The sequence below is a fragment of the Candoia aspera genome, chromosome 2 (assembly GCF_035149785.1).
Source record: "Candoia aspera isolate rCanAsp1 chromosome 2, rCanAsp1.hap2, whole genome shotgun sequence".
Taxonomy (NCBI): Eukaryota; Metazoa; Chordata; class Lepidosauria; order Squamata; family Boidae; genus Candoia; species Candoia aspera.
In genome coordinates, this window is record NC_086154.1 from 145,677,974 (window position 1) to 145,700,059 (window position 22,086).

Below are 22,086 nucleotides of genomic sequence, written 5' to 3' on the forward strand. Positions count from 1 at the left end.
GAGGTGTGAATCCACTCTTTTTTTCTGTGCCTTTTTACAGATATTTTTAATTGTGACTGTTTTTATGTATTGTTTTTTAATTGTCATATGTCACCCAGAGTCACTTTTAGGTGAGATGGGTGGCTATATAAATATGATAAATAAAAATAATAACATCCAGTAGTGGTATTTCTTGTATATATTAGATAATGCTGTCTTTGTGGGGTCTTTGTGCGTAAAAGAAACAAGTAAGTGTAATAAATGCATAGAATAAACTATTGGATATCAGACTTATCTTCAGATGAACAATAAACAAACATAAATATCTTGCCAGGGTTCAACTTCTTCCCCATCCATACCCTCATAGCCTCCAGGCACTGGGATAAAACTTTCACAGCATTGCTTAATTCGCCCAGGGCAGAGATATAATTGGGTATCATCAGCATATTGATGATACCTCACCCCACAGTGACAGATGACTCATCCAGTGTGACCTCATGTAGGTGTTAAATAAGATGGGGGAAAGTATTGAACCCTGCAGCACCCCACATAGAAGGGGCTGACGGCGGGATCTCTCCTCCCCAACCATTGCTGACTGGAATCGGCCCTGGAGGAAAGAGGTGAACCAACACAACACCGTACTGCCCACTCCCAGTCCTCTGAGCTGATCCAGAAGGAAACCGTGGTTGATGATATCAAAAGCTGCAGAGAGGTCAAGTAGGGCAAGGATGCTTACACAACCCCCATCCTGTCCTCACAGGGCTGCAACTAGGGTCTGTGTCACCTGGGGCAAACATGGATTCCATGTCCATTTTGGCACCCCACCAGCGTGGCACCCGGGGCACATGCCCTGGTTGCCCCCCCTAGTTGCGGTCCTGCGCCCTCACCAGGGATCCTCCAAAAGTGTGACCAAATCTGTTTCTGTCCCATACCCAGGCCTGAATCCCAACTGAAAAGGATCCAGATAATCCATCTGGGGTCCTCTGAAGCTGCAGCGCAACCACCTTCTCAATCACTTTCCCCCAAACGGGGAGATTAGATACTGGAGGGAAATTGTCCAGCATAGTGGGGTCCAGCAGTGGCTTCTTGAGGAGGGGGCAAACCAAAGCCTCCTTAAGAGGCAAAGGAACAACCCCCTCACTCAAGGAAGCATTGACCATCACTAGAACTCACTCACACGACACCCCATGGGCTGCCTTAACCAGTCAGGAGGGCCACGGATCCAAAGAGCAGGTGGCTGTGCTCACAGCCCTAAAGACCTTGTCCACTTCCTCAGGTTCAACAGGTTCAAACCATTCCCAGATAACAGGGCAAGACTCCATCTAGTCATCCCCATCAGACCTGCAACAAAGCCAGCATCCAACTGAGAACAAATCTGAGCAATTTTATCTGGCAGGTGCTGGGAAAGCTCCTCTGCACGCCCCTGCCCTCTGAAGGTTCTCTGAGCAATCCTGTCCCTGAGGGCTCATGTCATCTGAAACAGGGCCGTGGGGTGGCTATCTGTGGATGCAATAAAAGCAGAGGAGTAGTGATCTTTTGCTACACTTATTGCCACTAGGTAGGCCTTAATAGCAGCTCCAACATGTGTTCGGTTGAGTTTGTCCCTCATTGAGCACTAGTGACTCTCTAGACATCTCTTCTCTCACTTCCGCTGCCTCAGCTCTTCCATAAAGCATGGGGAGTATGAGAGGAGACAGGTTGAGTGTCCCAGCCTCCCCTTTGTTCCAGACAGCAACCAAGGCTTCAGATGGACCATGCAGCAGATCTTGCAATCCCCAGCTCCCTCTGGAACCCATCCGGATCCATTAGTTGCCAGGGGTGGACCAGTCTAATGGGCCCAGCCTCCCTGCAGTGGGTAGTGGTGCTAGAGAATCCCCTCATAATCAGGGTGTGATCTGACCATGACGAGGGGGACACCAACAGCCCCTCTAGCTTCAGATCACACAGCCACTACTCCGACAGGAACACCAGATCCGGTGTATGGCCGCTGTCCCTTGCCAGGCTCTGGAGGATTTGGGTTAGGTCCATGGCCACCATGGTGGCCATGAACTCCTGAGCCACCCTGGACCCCTTCCCTAGAGAAGGAAGATTGAATTCCTCCAAGACCATAAGTCTGGGGAACTCCACTGCCAACCCAGAAGTAGCAGCAAGGAGCTCAGGCAGGGAAGTTGCTGCGCACAAGGAGGCTGGTACAACAGCAGCAAACCCAACTGATTCCTAGAGCCCAACTTAACGAACAGGGTCTCACAATCAGTGACCTTTGGCGCAGCTTCCCTGAAAGCCGTAAGAGATTCCTGGATGACAATCGCCACACCTCCACCTCTGCCCTGGGATCTCAGCTGATGCCACACTTGAACCCAGTTGGGCATAGCAACAAGAGGGCTACCCCCCCTCCAGATACAGCCAGGTCTCAGTGATACATGCCAGGTTGGCCCTCTCATCAGGAATTAAGTCACTGCTCAGGGAGGTCATATTACAGACCAACCTGGCATTCAGAAGCAGCAGCCAGAAACCAGAGCCTCTGAAGGTCTGCTGACAGGGTATCGGGGCTAAGACTGAGAAGCTGGAACATGAGGCCAGTAACAAACAACATTCCTGCAGTCCCAGGGAATGGCCTGCTCCCTGTCTCCTACCATACCTCCCCATGCCCATCACCACCATAAAACCAACAGCAGCCCCATCCCCATATCCAAGCCCCTCGGTCACTGTTGGAAGTTCTGGCAAATCCAGCATGCCTCATTTGCATGTGAAGTCCCTCAGTTGCATTCTGAGTCCCACAATGCAACTCTGAGGAAGCTGTTTGTTGCCACTCCCACTTCCTCTTTCTCTCTTCCTTCTTCTCCACCAGAAGCAAGCACACCGATGTGTGCTGCTCTCCTCCATTCTGGGCACCATGTGGTAGGCCTAGAATTCCCCTTTCTTCCACACAGCTCTTGGCAGCTGTAGGGCTGAGAGCTTAGGGCAAAACTAAGTATTTAGAAAGGAAAAAAGAACAAAGGAACTTCATCTTTTCCACCAAGATGGATGTAACACAAGCAACAATAAAGTCAGTAAGGAATTCTTTTTCTTCTTAACCTAATATGTCTAAGCGTGTGATTCTTTATGCTTGGGAGGGCTGAATGTGTAAGATCCATAACCTGTGTTTCTCTGGCATGCTCACTGAAGCTATTTTAAAGATAATCTTTTTTCTGTGCAGCTTCTCAGCTGTGTTATAAGCTCTGCTCCATTTCAGTGGTTCTAGCAGGCCACTGAATTGGCTTCAGTCCCAAGACCAGGAAGCAGCGGCTGTCCTTACCACCCATACCTGGGAGGGGAAGCCGGGCACCCCAAGGCACTTTAGCTTTACCAGCACCATCAGAACCCAGCAAGCACCTCCCCTGCTTCACTACAACAGATTCAGACACCAACATACACAGGCATCCCTCTCTTGCTGCTCCCACCAGCAGCCAGAGGGCTCCCTGCCCACTCACCCTGTCAATTCCTCCTCCAACTCTCACCCAGAGAGAGGAACCAACACATTCACACCCACTCAAACGCCACTCACATCCAAGACCCCTTACCCTGCTGCTCCCACCAGCAGCCAGAGGGCTCCCAACCCATTCACCCCCCATCAGGCCCACCTCTGGCTCTCACCCAGAGAAAGGCAAAAGAGGAGGAGTAGCATTCAATTCACAGTGGGAAGCCCACAGTCGAACACCCAGGCACTTCACCGTCCAATGGGAGCCACGGTCTTTCTTCTTCCTCAGGGCTACAGGAGGGAAGGCAGGAAGGCCTCTGTGGGGGAAGGGGGTCCATAGCAGCCTGCTACTCGAATGCAACCCCCCCCCCCCAATCACTGCCCTATTAATATTTTTTCTACTACAGATTAAGGTTACTATGGTAACTAATCATTTTGGCTGGGTGAAAAGGTTGAATTTAATTGTCCCCTTTTCATGTGTTAATGGTTGCATTGCCTAAGGGAGGAACTTGCCTGAACTTGTTTTAGTTTCAGTTTTCCTTCTGTGTAGGCTTGCAGAGGGTATGCAGCTGAGAGAAATCTCTCAGCAAACAGCCCTTTAAATATGTTTGTTTTCTGTAAATAAAATTATTTTTATAGAAATGCCTGGTGTGTGACTTTTCTGATCTCTCCTGGGCCAAATGCTTTCCTAGCAATCTGCCAACAGGTTATGGGCCCAGTAAGCAGCCCAGTAAACCCAGTAAGAAGCCCAGTAAAATCCCAGAGAGAATAGAGAGATCAGCTCCACACCTCATGCACAATTTAAAGGCAAGTAGCAAAGACCTGTGAAGGTTTTCTTTGGAGCCACCTGGAAATTTTCCAGCAACTGCCAGTCTACAGGACAAAGAAGCCAGCTGAGGTGACTTACAAAAGAAGGAAGAAGCCATGGCTACCTCCCAGCCCTCAGCGATGCCTCTGGAGCACGTATCAGAGACCAACTATTTGAATTGGGCCCTGAAGATGGAGATGTATCTTCTCAGAGAGAATCTTTGGCTGCCAATTGGTGAGCAAACCCCCCAAAATCCCAGTGCTGAATGGCTGAGACAGGATGAGCAGGCTAGAGCCACCATTATCCTGGGAGTTGAGGACAATCAGCTAGTCCACGTGCGAGGTATGCAGTCTGCAAAGCAACTTTGGGACGCTTTGAGAGACTTGTATGTAAAGGCAACAGCAGGGAGTAAAGTTACCCTGACAAAAAAGCTGTACAAAGCCTACCTTGCAGAAGGAGATAGCCTTCCTGAGCACCTGCATTATATTCAGCAGCTGTTTGTTGAGTTGCAGGAGAGAGGGATGGAATTTGCACCTCTCACAAAATCCTATATCCTGCTGTCCTCACTGAATGAAACGTGGGACACACTGATTTGTACCCTGGAGGCTATGCCTGAAGCAGACCTCACCCCATCATATGTTACACAGCACTTACTCGCTGAATGGGAGAAGAGAGAGGAAAGATCCCCCCCCCCATCTCTTCTGGAAAGCTGCAGTACCAGAAAACAAGGGAAAAGAAGGGAAAGGAAGCTGAGGCCACAGCACTAGCCAGCCAGCGATGCTTCACCTGTGGTTCAGCTGGACATTTGCAGAAAGACTGTGCCTTGAGACCCAAGAGTAGAAAGACAGAGAAGAAGGACACAAGGGCAACAAGGAAGAAGGCTCTTCAGACAACCCAAATTGCACAGGTTGCTGAGAAGGGTAATTCTGATGTATGGGTGTTAGATTCTGGGGCCAATTGTCATTTATGTAATTGTAAAAGCTCTTTTGTGTCACTGTCTAAAACTGAATGACAAAGTGTATCTTTGGCTGATGGGTCTGTGACCACAATTATGGGACAAGGTGACTTGTATTTATCCTGCTTGGGAGAAACTGTAAAAGGTGTGTTGTATGTGCCAAATTTACAATCAAACCTTTTGTCTGTGGCACAATTGGCTGCAACAGGGTATATCATAACATTTAAGAAGAATGGTTGTGAGATATGTAAAAATGGGAAATTGTGTGCTACTGGTATATTAAAAGACTCCTTGTACATTGTGCAAAATGCAAGGAAGCCAAGCTGCAAGGCTGCAGTTGGCAACATGCCATATCATGACAAATGTGTACACCTGATGCACAGGAGATTTGGTCATGCTAATTTCAAGTATATAGCACAAATGCCACAGCTGTGTGCTGACCTAAAGATAAAACCCTGCGACAAATACTTAGATTGTGTAGTTTGCAAAGAATGCAAAACACTAAAAGCTCCTGTGAGTAAGTGCAGTGACAGAGTTACAACTAGACCTTTGGAAATTGTACACTCTGACATTATTGGTCCTTTTGCTCCAAGTCTTGGACAAGCAAGGTATGCAATGACCATCATTGATGATTTCTCAAGATACACATTTATCTACATCTTAAAAAAAAAGAGGCGGCATTTGAGAAATTTAAAGGTTTTGTGACATGGGCAAATGGAAAATTCCCTAGGCCTGTATCTGCACTCCAATGTGATAGAGGAGAATACCTTTCTCAGAAATTCAGAAGGTTCCTAGCGGAAAAGGGGATAGAACAAATTCTTTCTAACCCTTACACCCCTCAGCAAAATGGTGTTGCTGAAAGAAAGGGCAGAACCTTGCAAAATGCGATGGCATGCATGCTTAAAGATTCACATTTATCTTCTACGGACTGGGCAGAATCCATATCTACTGCCTGTTATGTACAAAACAGATTGTATAACTCTGTGATTCAGGACACTCCATTCCATTCGTTTTATGGTGTGAAGGTAAACCATCTTAGAGTGTTTGGTAGCACTGCATGGGTTCATATTCCAAAACAACAGAGAAGGAAAGGAGGCCCCACAACAGAGAAAGCCATCTTTGTTGGCTATGAACAAAGCCAGAGGAGCTACAGGTTCATAATGGGAGAGAAATTGATAATTAGCAAAAGCGCTTCTTTTGCTGAACAAAACTGGGGGAGATTAAACTCTAGCTCTCCAGTTGATCTGACCACCACAAGAGAACAGCAAGGACTTGCTGATGGTGATCTTTTGCCTGATGGGGACGTTAAACCAGAAAAGCAAACTGAAGATCTGTCTGATGAGACAGATGCTTCTCAAGAAAGTGATAGGAGTCAAAATTTAAGCCCTGTATTACCTCGCAGGTCTCAGAGGAGTAATAAAGGTGTTCCTCCATCACGTTTTCAGGCTGAAACAGTAAAGGCTTTTCACATATTCACAGAACCTGAGTCTTTAGAACAAGTGAATGCTTTACCACCTGAGATTGCACAAAATTGGCGTTCTGCCATGCAACAGGAGTTAGCATCCTTGAAAGAAAATAAAACATGGAAACTGGTAAATCTACCTCCCAATGAACGCTGTCTAGGTTGCAGGTGGGTTTTCAAACTGAAAAGGGATGCTGATGGCAAAATCCAAAAATATAAAGCAAGGTTAGTTGCAAAAGGGTTCACTCAAAGGAAAGATGTAGACTTTGACAAGACTTTTGCACCAGTGACTAAAGGTGAATCAATTAGATTACTGTTAAAAATTGCTGCACTCAAAGGAATGTCAGTTCACCACTATGACATTCAAACTGTATTTCTCTATGGTGATTTAGACCACAAATTATACATGCAGCAACCCCCTGGCTATGAAAAAGGGGAGAATCTAGTCTGTGAACTGCAGATGTCAATCTATGGGTTAAAACAAGCTGCTAGATCCTGGAACCAAAAATGAGATGAAAAACTGCAGAATTTTGGTTTTGAAAAAGGAAAAGCAGATCCATGTGTATATATGAAGAAAGACAAACAAGGCTGTATGTATCCGTGCATTTATGTTGATGATTTGCTGCTGTTCACATCAACAGAAAAACAAAGGCTTGATTTTGAAGCCTTCATGAAAAGCCATTTCACATTAAAAAGCCTTGGAACTGTAACAAATTACCTAGGTTTGGAAATACACAGGGAGAAGGATGGTAGCTTTCTGTTAAACCAAAGGGGAGATAATGTTAAAATATTGTGAATGGAAAGACATACAGAGTTGTCAAAGAAAATTGGTTTGCATCTTATTCTGTAGTATAAAAAGGGGAGTGTTAATATGTTTTCTACTACAGATTAAGGTTACTATGGTAACTAATCATTTTGGCTGGGTGAAAAGGTTGAATTTAATTGTCCCCTTTTCACGAGTTCATGGTTGCATTGCCTAAGGGAGGAACTTGCCTGAACTTGTTTTAGTTTCAGTTTCCCTTCTGTGTAGCCTTGCAGAGAGTATGCAGCTGAGAGAAATCTCTCCTCTCAGCAAACAGCCCTTTAAATATGTTTGTTTTCTGTAAATAAAATTATTTTTATAGAAATGCCTGGTGTGTGACTTTTCTGATCTCTCCTGGGCCAAATGCTTTCCTAGCAATCTGCCAACATGCCCACACCTCCAAAGCCCCAGCGTCCCAACACAAGCAGATGAGAAAATATGGTAAAAAGGCCATGATACCATCGAGTTCCAAAGCGCGGTTGCAGTGGCAATGACTGCTCCTCAGTCCACTCTGCTCATTCAGTCACCTCCCCGAAAAGACAGCCTGAGCGGGCCTCCAGAGCAGCACAAACAAATCCCCCCGGTAGCAGACTCCTCCAGAGCAGCTAAACCAGTCTGAGAATGCTGCTCCCAGATTCAAGAAAGCCATAGTTCCCAAACATGGCAGACGCAGCAGACGTGGCAGATCCCAGCAGCAGCAGAAGCAGTCAAGCTAGTCCAGAGACGTCACCACCAAATTCAAAAGAACCACCAAAGTTACAAGCATCAGGTTATCCATTTCTTCTAGAGCCACCTCAAAAAATCTATTCCTTTTTCCCCAGAGGAGAGAGAACATGTCTAACGCTACCATGGGATCTACAGATGAAACAGTGGCAGTAGAATTCACCCTAATTGGATAATCTGACCAACCCAAACCTCATTGTTTATATTCACTGACCATGTCTCAAAGATAGTACAGCTAGCATGCTGACCTAGTAGGAAGGGATAAATAAGAGGGACATCCAGATGGCTTTATCACAAGCATTCCAAGGTCATGCTGTAATTTACACTGCTTCTTTGTCTTGTCTTGGTGATGTATAGTAGTAGGTCAAAGGTCTATAAATTGTGGTTTTGCTTTTGTTCAGGGCTGCTCAGCAACTGCCAGTGCTTTGCTGGAAGCTCAGTGTACACTGTAGCTGTTTGCATGCTTAATAAATTTATGTCACATCTTCAAAGTCATTTGGTTGCTTTAGAGAAGCCCGATTTTGGCCACAACACCTCAGATACCCCAGTTGCTGCTTATACCTGCCCTGCATCTGGGAGAGATTCTAGAACTTGAAAAGCAGGAGAACACGCCTCATGTCCTCTTTCAATGGTTCAAAAAGTAAGAAATAAAACTTGTCCACCTCTGATTCGCTTAACTCAGTGCTTCCCAGACCTGGGTACATTAAACATAACTGGGTAAAAGTAATCTTTGGGGGGGGGGGGTAACGGCACACAAACCTGTTACCCAATCACTACAATCACTACAGGGACATTTCAATTGACTTAAAGAGTTTTACCTATATCGAGTAAAAAGGACTCTCTGATAATCAGTTTTGGTGATGAAGGAAAATGTTTGGGAAGAACTGGCTTAAACAAAGCAAGTGCTCCACTGCAGAGCCAGCCTTTAAAATTGATCAGAAAGTGGCTCACAAAAAGTCAAGTTCAAAAGATCCAGAACATAAAAGATAATCAATACAAGTTATTCAGCGCTTCAAGGATGCAGCTGAAAAGGGAATGAGAAGTGAAATGAATGCAGAAAAAGCCTTGTCAAATGCCAGTGGGGCAGCCATTCTAACACCAAAGGACTCTCAGTCAGCAAAGCAATTACTATGTAGCCGTACAAAGGTGGAATGGGCCTCTGAATTTGTGCAGCTGCTGGGTAAAGAATGGGGAAGAACTGGAGTTTGAGAAAGGGGATGAGATCACCTTGAAATCTGAAAACTACCATAAGAAGATTCCATGAGTGGAGGAGCAACTTAGAGGTTGATAGCTAGAAGAGTTGATTGGTTGACCCATTGCTTTAAGGAATTAAAACAAATTAAATTGGTTGATGGTAAAATGGAAAAGAAAAAAAGAAAAAAGAAAGTAGTGCATGGTGTAACCAGGTATAACCAGAAAAATGAGACAGAGAAAAAAAAAGACTTTTTTAAAGTGATCAAGTAGTTTTGTTTTGAGATCATTAAGGTTCTTTTTTTATACCTCCTGGGGCAAATCCAGCATTCTCCTTCCCCCTGATCCACAACAACCCAATAGCTATTTCCAGAGGACATATCCACAGGCCACTACTTGTACCTCACCATCCATCCACAGCTGAGGCAGCCTTAGGGTAGCTTTAAGCTCTCTGTTCTGGAAGTGACATTTTCCCTCTTAGCCCACCTCCAGACTCTATATGGGCAATGTGCATAGGGGAGAGAGTCTGAAATGAAGGGTTCTAGGTCAGCAAATTTGGGCCTCCCATTGGTTCTGTCTGTTTCCTGTGGGACAGCCCCTTCTCTCTGGCCCCTAAATAGCCATTTTATGCCATCTCTATAGTTAGTCTCTGAGAAGCTAAGAACACTTAGCTAGTTTTGCTGTAATTTATTTAATTTAATTTTTATCCTGCCTTTATTATTTTAATAAATAACTCAAGGCGGAGAACATACCTAATACTCCTTCCTCCTCCTTTTTTCCCCACAACAACAACCCTGTGAGTGGGTTGGGCTGAGAGTGAGTGACTGGCCCAAGGTCCCCCTAAATGGAACTAGAACTCAGTCTCCTGGTTTCTAGCTAGTAATGGCTGCCTTTCTGGAAAAGGATGGCACTCTTCAACTTAAACACTGAAATAATATATCTGTTTGAGTTTAAATTGTTAATGAGTAGGAAATTCCCTTGACATTCAATCAAAGACCTGTCCTTGGAATTTTATCTGGGCCTTCTTCCAGTAGTTATGCCATTTATCAACCACGGGGGAAAAGAAGAGAATGAAAAAAACTCTTTTGCCTCAAGGCACTCGCAGAGCTGTTTTCAGTGCCGGGGCAAAGAACAGATCCAGCATACTATCCTGCTTCAAGTGATGCTTTTCCTTCTCAAGTTCTTACGCAGAGGAGAAAATAACCACAGTGAGAAACACCATCTTTAGCAAAAGGACACGATACGAAGATTCTGAAATGAGTGGATGAGTTTTTTATGATGCTAGAACTGTATTTTAACAGAATCCCAGTTTCGTGGGGAGCAAATATGTCCTAATGCCAGGTTTCCCCACCTTGCCCTTCACAATTACTTGGGAATAGGAAAAAAAAATCTGTTGACAGTTCATCACTGGAAGAACACTGGGTAAGCAAACCTTTAGAGAGAAAAAGACAAATATAGAGGGTAATTTATGTGGGTAGGCAATTCTCTGTATCTATAAAAAACTGCAGTTCACTAAGACCTTCATCCAGAGAGGCGAGTTTGAAGCCATATCTTTAGATGCAGCTCTGCCTGGTTGCAAACATATGCAGCTGTTATGAAGTGACTCCAACTTACAGATGCCAAACTCTATCATAGGTGCTCTGTGTGTGTGTGTGTGTGTGTGTGTGTGCGTGAATTAACTGGTACCATTAAGTGAAGTAATGATCATTTAACTAACCATATTCCCAAAGTATTATTATAAGGAAAGAAAAATCATTGCACTGTTTTTACATAACAAAGCCAAGCAAATGAAAGGAGAGACTGATTCCTTCATAGAGGTGCCTCAGGCTTAGAAACAGCACTGTGCCCTACAACAATTGGACTTGCTTACTCCATGCCACCCCACTCCTTTGCTCTTTCAGATCCAGAGAGGAAGGAAAGGGGTCCTTGAGGCCAGCATTGGTCCTCCTTTGCACTGTGCATTCTCTGAGTGTTACTGCCTTGCCTCTAACCAGTTGACTCAGGATGTTTTTGTTCAGTTTCAGTAGCTGCCAGATGAAGGTTTCTACTGACCCAGTAGGGGTGGGAATGGAGCTACTGCCTCCAGCTCGCTGCTTTCATTGGTTTTGGAAAGAGATTTCTCCATCTTCAATCTGGGATTGATTTCGGACACCTAGCTAAAACAGAATGTAGTTCATTTAGTTTTGGCTTAGCGTTTTACTCAATCACTGCAGTTTGCAAGAAAATTTATTCCTTAATGCAGTGTGTGAACCACCCATGTGGGAATCCAGCCAATGTATTCAATATGTCATGGTTAAAACAAATAATGTCTTAGCATGATGTGCAAAGCAGTCCTGACATCGATGAAATTTTATTTTTTCTGTGTAACTTTGGCAGTATAAAGATTGAAGGTTTGTATCTCTCCCTAATGTTGTCAGTAATCATACCATTCATTCTTTCCTGCAGGAGAAAATGGGAGACACTGTGATAGGAACTTCAAATGAATCACTGGTGACTGAGTTCATCTTAATTGGATTATCAGAATATCCCCGAGCTCAGATTATCCTGTTTTGCTTCCTCTTGATGGTGTATCTCATTAGTTCTCTTGGCAATGGGCTCATCATCATGTTGAGCATTGCCGACCCACAGCTTCACACCCCCATGTATTTCTTCATTTGTGTCCTTTCCACAATAGACTTTATTCTTTCCAACAATGTACTTCCTGAGATCTTGGTCAACTGCTTCATCTACAGGCCCACAATTTCTTTCTCCAGATGTTTGTCCCAAATGTACCTTGGTGTATTTCTGGTTGTAACAGAGTGCATTGTATTGGCTATTATGGCATATGATCGCTGGGCAGCTATATGCCAGCCCTTACACTACACGCAGATCATGAGTTGGAGATTATGCATTTATCTGGTAGCCACATCAGTGGCCTTTGCCTTTATGACCACCCTGATCAATGTGCTCTTGCAGCCCACTGACTTCTGTGGCCATCACATCATCAACCATTTTGGATGTGAGCTGCAATTTTTACTCAAATTAGCTTGCTCCAACACAGACATCAGTGAGCTCTTTATGCATGTTTCCTGCCTGTTTCTGTTTATCCCTCCCTTTGGCTTCATAGTTGTGACATATGGTCGCATCGGCCTGGCTATTCTGCGTATAAGCTCTGCCCAGGGACGCAGAAAAGCCTTCTCCACCTGCAGTTCTCACCTTGCTGTGGTCAGTGTCTTTTATGGGACACTCATGATCATGTACTTGAGACCGGAAGGGAAATCTGTTTCTGAAAAGGACAAGGTCATATCCTTAACATATGGGGCTCTGACTCCCATGCTCAATCCTCTGATCTACAGCCTGAGGAACAAGGATGTCAAGGCAGCATTCTGGAAGCTGGTTGCAAGAAAAATGTTAAAGTGATATACAGATGTGCTCCCCATGTACCATGTAGTTTCTTATTGCTGACAATCACTGGTATAACCTTTTTAAAAAGCCAGTTTGGTCTAGTGGTTAAGGCAATGGGCTAGAAACCAGGAGACCGTGAGTTCTAGTCCCGCCTTAGGCATGAAAGCCGGCTGGGTGACTTTGAGCCAGTCCCTCTCCCTCAGCCCAACTCATCTCACAGGGTTGTTGTCGTGGGGAAAAAATGAGGCAGAAGGAGTATTAGGGATGTTCACCCCCTTGAGTTATTTATAAAAATATAAAGGCGGGATAGAAAATAAATAAATAATAATAAATAATTTAACAGCAAGCATTACTGTTCCTATTAAACACAAGAGGGAATAAGTAATACTGAATTTTAAGGAAGAATGTGTTACAACCTCAACAACCAGAACTCCCATCACTTTGGGGGGACATCAGATTGGAGAATGCCATTATAAAATGCTGTATGTACTTGCAAACAAGCGAAGAATTTTAGGTGGTGAAATGCACCCACTAAATTGGATTCAGCTTATCCATGGATGGGTTTATCCACAAGTATATATGGTAATACTTCTTAAAAGAACTCATATATCCTGTATATACTCATGGATAAGCCCATCCATGGGTAAGCTGACCCTAGAATTTTTAACCAAAATACCATGAAATAAAATGGAGAATCAATGGATTACCCAGAAGTAAGCCAAATTTCAAGGGTTGGCTTATCTGCAGGTAGGACATTTTTCTTGGCATTTCATTTAAAAATTCGAAGGTTGCCTTATTTGAGGATGGGCTTATACACAAGTATATATGGTAACAGAATTACCGTATATTGCAAGTGTCTTCTAATGGCTCCCCCACCCCGGACTCCCAGGAATGAGCACCAGAGATGCCAGCCATGGCCAATGCATGGAGGTTCTCCATCCTTACACTGGCTGGTCTCAAGATCCAGCATCTTTCCTTGGGATGGCACCTTTTGGCACTGCAGGTGGGGATGGGATGGGCTTCTCTTTGGTGGGGAGCAGGCCCAGATTTGGGGCTTCAACCCAGAGGTGGCCCATTGCCAAGGGAAGCAGCAAGCTGGGTTTGCTTGAGGTGTGTGTTGTTGGGCGGCAGCAGCTCTTTGGGCAACTCACAGAGTGTATGGCAGACAAGCCATTGGGGATGTGGATCTTCTGCTTGTCTAGGCAAAGCAGGGAGGAAGGCCTGGCATGTGCTCTGGCTTTGGTGCTCACCCCACCCCCGTGAATGTGCCTTTGGGGGTCCTGACCCAGAGCTGGAACAGCACTGCAAACCGTTCTCCCCACTCCCCCCCTTTTGTTCTAGTAGGGAAGGGGGAAGGGGATGCACACCCTCAAGTGTGGAACTGTTTGCGCTTCTGGGGTAGCTTCGGCCCCTGCTGCTTTCAACAGAACCCACTGAGCAAACTGTCCGGGTTGACCTAATATGCAGAGGACAAAACCAAGTTAAGAAGCTCTGTTCCCATAAGATACTAGGCCAAAGACATAACCACGGCTTATAGAAATGTCCTGGTCAAAGTACCATTCGAAGACCATGGTTGGGTTTTCCAAAACATGCTGAACCATGAGGTACAGTTCCCTATTTCAGCTTAGTACAAGATATGGGAAGAACCAGCCACTCTGTCATTGCAGAGAATATGCTTCTTTGCCAAACTGTACTTTGACCCTGGGGAAATTATATCCAGATTTGCCAATTTGCCCACTGGAATGTTGGATAGTTTGAAGAAGACAGAGAAGCAGGTTTCCAACTGATTAAGATTATGGATTAATTCATATGATTTATTTAGTTACAAGGTTCATAAGCCACTCCAGTCAAAACCGATTCTGAGCAGCTTTGGTTTGCCCACTCCTCAAGAAGCCACCACTGGACCCCACTATACTGGACAATTTCCCTCCAGGATCCAACTTCCCCTTTTTGGGATCGTGGCTGAGAAGGTGGATCCTTTCAACCAGTGTTCAGACCTGAGTCTGGTATGGAAATGGCATTGGCCATGCTTTTGGATGTTCTCTGGCATGGGCAGGATGGTGGCTGTGCATCCATCCTTGCCTTGCTTGACCCCTCTGCAGCTTTCAATACCATCGACCATGGTATTCTTCTGGACTGACTCAGAGAATTAGGGGTGGGTGGCACAGTGTTGTGGTGGTTCACCTCCTTTCTACAGGGTCAGTTCCAGTCAGTGGTGACTGAGGAGGAGGGATCCTGCCCTCAGCCCCTGCTCTGTGGAGTCCTGCAGGATTTGGTGCTCTCCCCTCTCCTGTGCAACATCTACATGAGACTGCTGGATGAGCTCATCTGTCACCATGGGGTGAGGTACCGTCAGTACACTGATGATACTCAGTTGTGCAACCCCAAAGAACGGGTGAAATAGTGAGGTGGTTCCATCATTGTTAACATCAATCTATTATTCATTAATAGGTTTTTTATACTTTTGAATGTATTTGACTGTTTTTAGCTTTGTTGTATGCCACTGAGAGTTGCTTGTTTGTGAGATGGGCAGCTATATAAATTGGTTGACGAAATAAGTAAATACTGTGGGCTTGTTGCATAAGATCTCACAACTTTTGATTTTGGCCCTTGAATGCCGCTGCATCTATTTTCCAAAGGAGAAGGCAAGGGTGCTCAGGTTTCGTTGTTCACCCTGTCCCCCACTGATGTTTGCATACTCCTCAGACTGCTGCTGTCCTTGGCTGCTGAGGACATGACTATAGTGTGGGGCATACAAACATGGCGGGGGGCAGAGGAAGAGTGTTGGGGAAGCCAGAGAAGAATGGCATGCGGTAGGTGACCTTTTTGCCCCAAGAAACTGTCATGATTACAAGTGAGTGCTAGGCAGTGAGTTCTGGGGAGGTCTCGCCAGGCGGTGTGCATGGGACAGCAGCAGAAGATATATACATGTATGTATGGAAAGTCAAAGCACTAGGACATCAAGTCCTGCACTTAATGCTTCTTTAGGAGGCTGAATGTGTGGTGATTTCACTTGACCCCTCTGAAATATTGTCTGTGGACGCCCATCATCTGTCCATATCTTTCCATTAGTTGGTAGCAAACAATGTGCAATGAGGGGCAGAGGGTTAGAAAGTCATTTGTTCACATGCTCAGAAGAGCCCTGATCATTTACTTGTGTATCAGTCCCAATCTTCTTCTCCTTCAACAGTGTTTTGTTATTAAAAATTTTAAGAAAGAAAATAAAAACTAGTAGGAACTGATAGAGAACAAGAAAAAGAAAAAGAAGAAAAGAAAAAAGGCATCAAAGGAAGAGATAAAAGTGGGAGGAAGCAATAAGAAAATTGTAGAAAAACCATGAATTCTTTTGTCTACTTTAAATCTTTCTAATAACTGTACATGAGAAAACCATTGAGAAGGATTTCCCTCTGCCACCAGATCTTCTCTTGATTTTGTTTTACATCCCCCTGACAAAATTCCAGTATCTCACGATGTTAGGCATTTGTGTTTGCTTATTATTTCTCACCCAGAAAATGCTTCTTGAGCTGAGAGCCACAAAGGTGTTTTTGGGCACAACCTGGGTTTGGTTCTATTCCATATTCTCACTATGCCACGTCTAGCATATGATATTTTAAATCTACATTAACCTTGACTTTGCCGTACCACAAATATCCCTGCCACCCAAATCTCAGGTCGTGTCCTTCAAAAGCCTTCTATTTCTCAGCAGCACCCCCTCTTTCCTCCAAACCAAACAGCAAGCTGCAAAATACAATTTCAAACCAGGTAAACCCAGTCCTCCTCTTTCCTTTGCATCTTGTGACACCTTATCTTTAATTCGTGGTTTTCTTTTTCCTTGCTACACAAATTTAGATATATCCTTCTGCCACTGTATAAATGGTGCATCAGTTCATAAACAGGGATTAACAGCACACAACAATCAAGCAGTAAACAACAGCCTAATCAAGGAACTACCAAGGAGAAAACAGCACCCCCACCAGCACTGACACGGCAAGCTGCCGTATCAGAACAAGCAAACCACACTCCCTTCTCGCACTGAAGATGTTACCTGGTTGGGTAATGAAACCACAAAACAGCCAAGCTCAGAGAACCCCAAGGACTCCACAAAACGGTTCTTGTCTGAAACAAAAACAACGTTCTAGGCAAGACAGTCATCTTAATCAGGGAAATTCTCCCCAGAAATGACAGTTGTAGTTTGTGCCATCTTAACACATCTTTTTAAACTTCATTCCATGTCCTGACATAGTTATTTTGCAAGAACATACAATTCATATTTGTCATAGTGATACCCAATATGTTACCTTCTTCTCAATCTTAAAAGCTGTTTTAACCATCAATTCTGTCTGAACTTGTATTTTCACATTTTTTGTTAACATCTTTGTCTTCTGTTTATTAACCTTAAACTCCGCTTGTGCACCAAATTCTTTTAATTTGCCCATTAATGTTTCAATTTCCTTTAAAGGATCTTCCAGAACCAACACCAACTCTTCTGTAAAAGCTCGTCTCTTTTTAAATCTTTACTCCCACAATCCTCTCATCTTGCCTTGTGTCTCTATTCAGCATTTCAAGGGACAAAATGACAACAAAAAAAAAGGACAATGGGCAGCCCTGTCTTGTTCCTTTTCGTATCTCACAGGGTTTTGATAGATCTCCATTAACAATTATTTGTGCTTTCTGTGAAGTATAAATCGATCTTATTCATTTTGTAAAATTCTCTCCAAAATTCTTATCTTCCAAACCCTTGAGCAGAAAAGCCCAGTTCAAGTTGTCAAAGGCCTTCTCTGCATCTAAGAAAATCAGTGCGGCTGGGTTTCATTACGTTTGTCCTAACAGCCAGGAACCACGCTGAGATGAGGAATAGGTCTCTAGGGTTTATTGCTGCTACATAAGACAGAAAATCCTAACAAACTGAAGCAGCGTGGGAAAACCCAGACAGATAAACCCCAAAAGTCAAGGCGGGTCTGATCTGTGTCTCTTTGAATGGCTGCTTAACTCCTCAGTACTACGCATGCGTTTTCCCCCCTGGAGAGGGGCCCCCTCCTGCTCACCATCAGTGCTCATGACAATGTTGCCCCAAATATTCCAAACTGCCCAACACGTTTCTACTGTTGTCCTTTAGCTGTCTTTCTGGTAAAAACTCACATTGATCCTCATGAATCAATTCTTGCACGATTATTTTCAGTCTGTCAGCTAGAATCGTTGTGAACAACTCATGGTCATTATTGTGTAATGATATTGGTCTATAATTTCTTGCTGAAGTCAAATCATTAGGTATTATCTGTCCTCCCTGTAGGATAGAGCTCATCTTGTTTTGTAAAAGTTCATCCTCAAAACATTTATAATAGAAACCTGATAATCCACCTGGTCCAGGCCCCTTTCCTGGTTTAATCTCTGTTTTAGCTCCAGAAACTTCCCTAATTGTTATAGGTCCATTCATAATTTGTCTCGGTCCCTCTGTAATCCTTGGTAAACCTTGTTTCTTTAGAAATTCATCTCTTTTCTCTAAAGAGATGACACTTCCTTTATACAGTTAGAATAACATTGATAAAATGCTTTCTGTATGGCCACCTTGTCCTTAGTAGCCAAGTTGTTTGAAATCCAAATCATATCTATTCTTGAAAAGTATCTATGTCTTTCTGAAACATAAGTATACTCTCTGGAATTGCCATTTTTCTGTCTCCATGTATCAGCCAGCCCTAAATTATCCATCAAATAAAAAAAAAAACTTTTGATAATTTACCTTGAGGAATTGTCCAGTTGTGGGGTGATCACTCCATTCTATTCCCCCATCAAACACCAATTTTCAGAAGAAAAACCTATTAATCTCTGCATAAATCATTTATAGAACAGTACTTTATCCTCATTTGGGAATAAATTCCCAGTACCAAGGTCTTTTTCCCATGCAGATTAACTTCCACCCCCAACAAATCTACCATGTTCATCAGTCAGTACAAGTTCTGGTTTTAGTTGGGGATTAATATACAAAACAACTCCATTTTCTTTTTTTGGTTTGTTTGTTTGTGTTTGTTTTGCTTTGCTTTGTTCCTCCTGAAATAAACTATTCACCTAAATTTTTAATAATGAAATATTATGTGTCCTTTTTTCTAATATGTGTCTCCTGTAGGCAAATTAGATGTTGTATTAATTTGTTCAAATAGTGAAATGTTGTTTTCCCTCTTTGAGGAGCATTTGCTCCATTTATATTCCACGTTAAGCATTTGTAATCCATAATCAAGCCATACATTTAGAAAAATAGATACCTGTAGCACCTAGTTCAGTATCATCCCTCTCAGTTTCCTGTTGCATCTGCTGGAGTTTTTGTGTAATCTCCTCTGATACCTCCATTTGAATCTCCTCCAATTCTTCTTTGAATTTTTCTAGAAAGTCTCTTGCCTTCTGAGCAGAATTCCATCGAAACCTCTGCTGCTGTTTAAAAGTAAAAATCACCCCTTACAGTTTGTCCCATCAAAATGGGATCTTTTTCTGCTTTAATCTTTCAGTCAAAAAAAAGCATCCTCTTTTCTCTTATGTAAACTTCTGATAGGACTTTCTTGAAGGAGAGTTATATCTGTATTACTAATCTTCTGTCTTGTATTAAAATGCTGCTGCAAAAGGTGATCCCTTGTCTTCTTCCTGACAAAGTGTACTGAAATATCCCTTGGAACATTTCTCATTCCTGCAAATCTTGAATTTATTCTATAAACTTTATCAGTTTCTGCCTCTGTATCCTTCTCTTCCCAAACCAAAACGTTGCCAAGTCTTTAATAATATTTTATATATATCTTCATCAGAAACCTCTAAAATAGTTCTAAGTCTCAAACCAAATCCTTTCTCTCTCAGTTCTAATAGAGCCAGATTATCTAGTTATCTTTCCAACTCTCAGTCATATGTGGGTGTGTGGGTGTATCTGTCTATTTGTGCCTGTGTGTGTGTGTGTGTGTGTGTATAAGCGGCTGGATAGTGTAGTGGTTAGAGTGCCACCTTTGGAGCAGGAGACCAAGGTTCAAATCCTGGCTGTACCTACCTTACCAGTATTGGTCCTTGGGCAAAGACCCCCTAAATACAAGAGTGATATGAATTATGAGGGTCCTGCCAGCTCGGACAATGCCTGGATTAACATGGTCCGCATCAGATGTTGGGGAACCAGGACAATCTGACGATAAGTGGGCTACTGGAACAAACCATAAGTGGACGAGACAAGAGAACCTGGAACTGATGGAATGCTACTGCAACAGTAGACGTAATGAGAGGGGGTATATGAAGCATATGAGGGAACTATGGATGGACAGAAGACCTGCATCCACACTGACTGAGAAACAGCTAGTTACCCAACACTTCAACATACTGAAGAGGAAGCTGCTCTCGGAACTTGAGACAGGCCAACTACACATTACATCCCAGACTCAAGAAGACCCAGAAGAACAACTGGAGGTCCAGCCAACACCTGAAGCTGGGACGTCACTGCCACCCGCTCCATTATAGAGCACAGCAGCTGATATGAGGCAAAATATCATGGATGAACTAGCTACAGTCAACTCTCGAGACTGATTACCAAAGCTCAGTGGAGAGGTACCATCAGATAGTATGCTAGAAGATGCCAACAGAGCCCTCACGACAATCCCTACTACCACTATAACTCAAACCAATGAACTAGTATATGCTACAGCCACTGTAATCCTGAAGATGCTTGGCTACATGATCAAGAAGAACAGCAGTATGTACCCCCCTTGGAAAATGATGTTCTGCGTGGGCTTCAACCCACTCAGCCAGATTATCACAAGAACTGGATACGGATACAAGTTCAAGAGTGGAACTACCATCAGCCACCTCCTCTACAGGGTTGACATCAAGCTGTATGCTAAGAGTGAATGAGACATCGACTCACGGATCCATCTGACACGGATCGACAGTGAGGACATTGGGATGTCATTCGGACTGGAAAAGTGTGGCTGGATGGTAGTAAAGAGAGGGAAGGTAGTTAAGACTGATGGGGTGGAACTACCAGCAGACCACATAGCAGAAATACAGACCAGCTACAAGTACCTTGGTATCTCACAGACTCATAGGAACCATGATGAGGAGGCAAGGAAGACAGCAACATCCAAGTACCACCAAAGGATAAGACAGGTCCTGAAGAGGACAATGAGAAGAACAAGATCCATGCCATCAACAGGTATGCTCTGCCAGTCATCAGATACCTTGCCAGTATAGTGAGCTGGCTGAAGGAGGACATGGAGGCTGCTGAAGTGAAGACCGGGAAGCTCCTCAGAATGTACGGAGGCTTCCACCCCAAGTCCAACACCCAGAGACTGTACACCAGGCAGAAAGAGGGCAGGCAGGGACTGGTGAGTGTCCAAGCCACTGTCCTGGATGAGACCCAGAGCATCCAGGAGTACATCAGTAAGATGGCATTTAAAGGTGAGCTGCTGAGAGAATGCTGGAGGCAGCAGCAGACATGGAAGGAAGATCAAGCAGAGGAAGTGCCATGGCAAGACAAGACCCTGCATGGGATGTACCATCAACAGATAGCTGAGGTGGCTGACCTTGGGAAATGTCCTACCGGTGGCTGGAAAGGGCTGGGCTAAAAGACAGCACTGATGCACTGGTCATAGCAGCACAAGAACGGGCACTAAGCAACAGACCCATAGAAGCAGGGGTCTACCACACTAGGCAGGACCCAAGGTGCAGACTGTGCAGAGAGGCCTCAGAGGCAGTCCAACACATAGTGGCAGGTTGTAAGATGCAGGCAGGAACAGCACACACTGAACGGCATAACCAAGTAGCTGGCATTGTGTACAGGAACATCTGCACAATGTATGGGCTAGACCCTCCCAAGTCCAGATGGGAGATTCCACAGAAGGTTGTGGAGAATAACAGGGCTAAGATCCTATGGGACTTCCAGATCCAGACAGACAAACAGGTACTGGCTAATCAAACAGACATCGTAGTAGAAAAGGACCAGAAGACAGCAGTAGTGATAGATGTAGCAGTGCCAAGTGACAGCAACATCAGGAAGAAGGAGTATGAGTAACTGGAGAAGTACCAGGGCCTTAAGGAAGACTTAGAGAGGATGTGGAAAGTGAAGGCCAAAGTGGTCCCAGTGGTGGTAGGACACTTGGGGCTGTGACTCCCAAGCTGGGAGAGCGGCTCCAAGAGATCCCAGGAGCAACATCAGAGCTCTCTGTCCAGAAGAGTGCAGTGCTAGGAACAGCTAAGATTCTGCGCAGAACCCTCAAACTCCCTGGCCTCTGGTAGAGGACCCAAGGTTGAGGAAGACACATACCACCCATAGGCGTGAGAAGGGAGGGGTGTTTTTTCAGTATATATA

General features: G+C 44.2%; 1 protein-coding gene across 1 annotated transcript; it reads left to right on the forward strand.

Moving 5' to 3' along the window:
• Nucleotides 1-10,745: 10,745 nt before the first annotated feature.
• LOC134492441 (olfactory receptor 13H1-like) lies at nucleotides 10,746-12,784 on the forward strand. Its single transcript, XM_063296612.1, has 2 exons — nucleotides 10,746-10,799; nucleotides 11,823-12,784. The coding sequence occupies exon 2, from the start codon at nucleotides 11,829-11,831 to the stop codon at nucleotides 12,774-12,776; it is 948 nt and encodes a 315-aa protein (XP_063152682.1). The 5' UTR covers nucleotides 10,746-10,799; nucleotides 11,823-11,828; the 3' UTR covers nucleotides 12,777-12,784.
• The last annotated feature ends 9,302 nt before the right edge of the window (nucleotides 12,785-22,086 follow it).

What these genes read in the sequence shown, in the direction of transcription:
- LOC134492441 (XM_063296612.1), top strand. Translation starts at nt 11,829, where the DNA reads ATGGGAGACACTGTGATAGGAACTTCAAATGAATCACTGGTGACTGAG.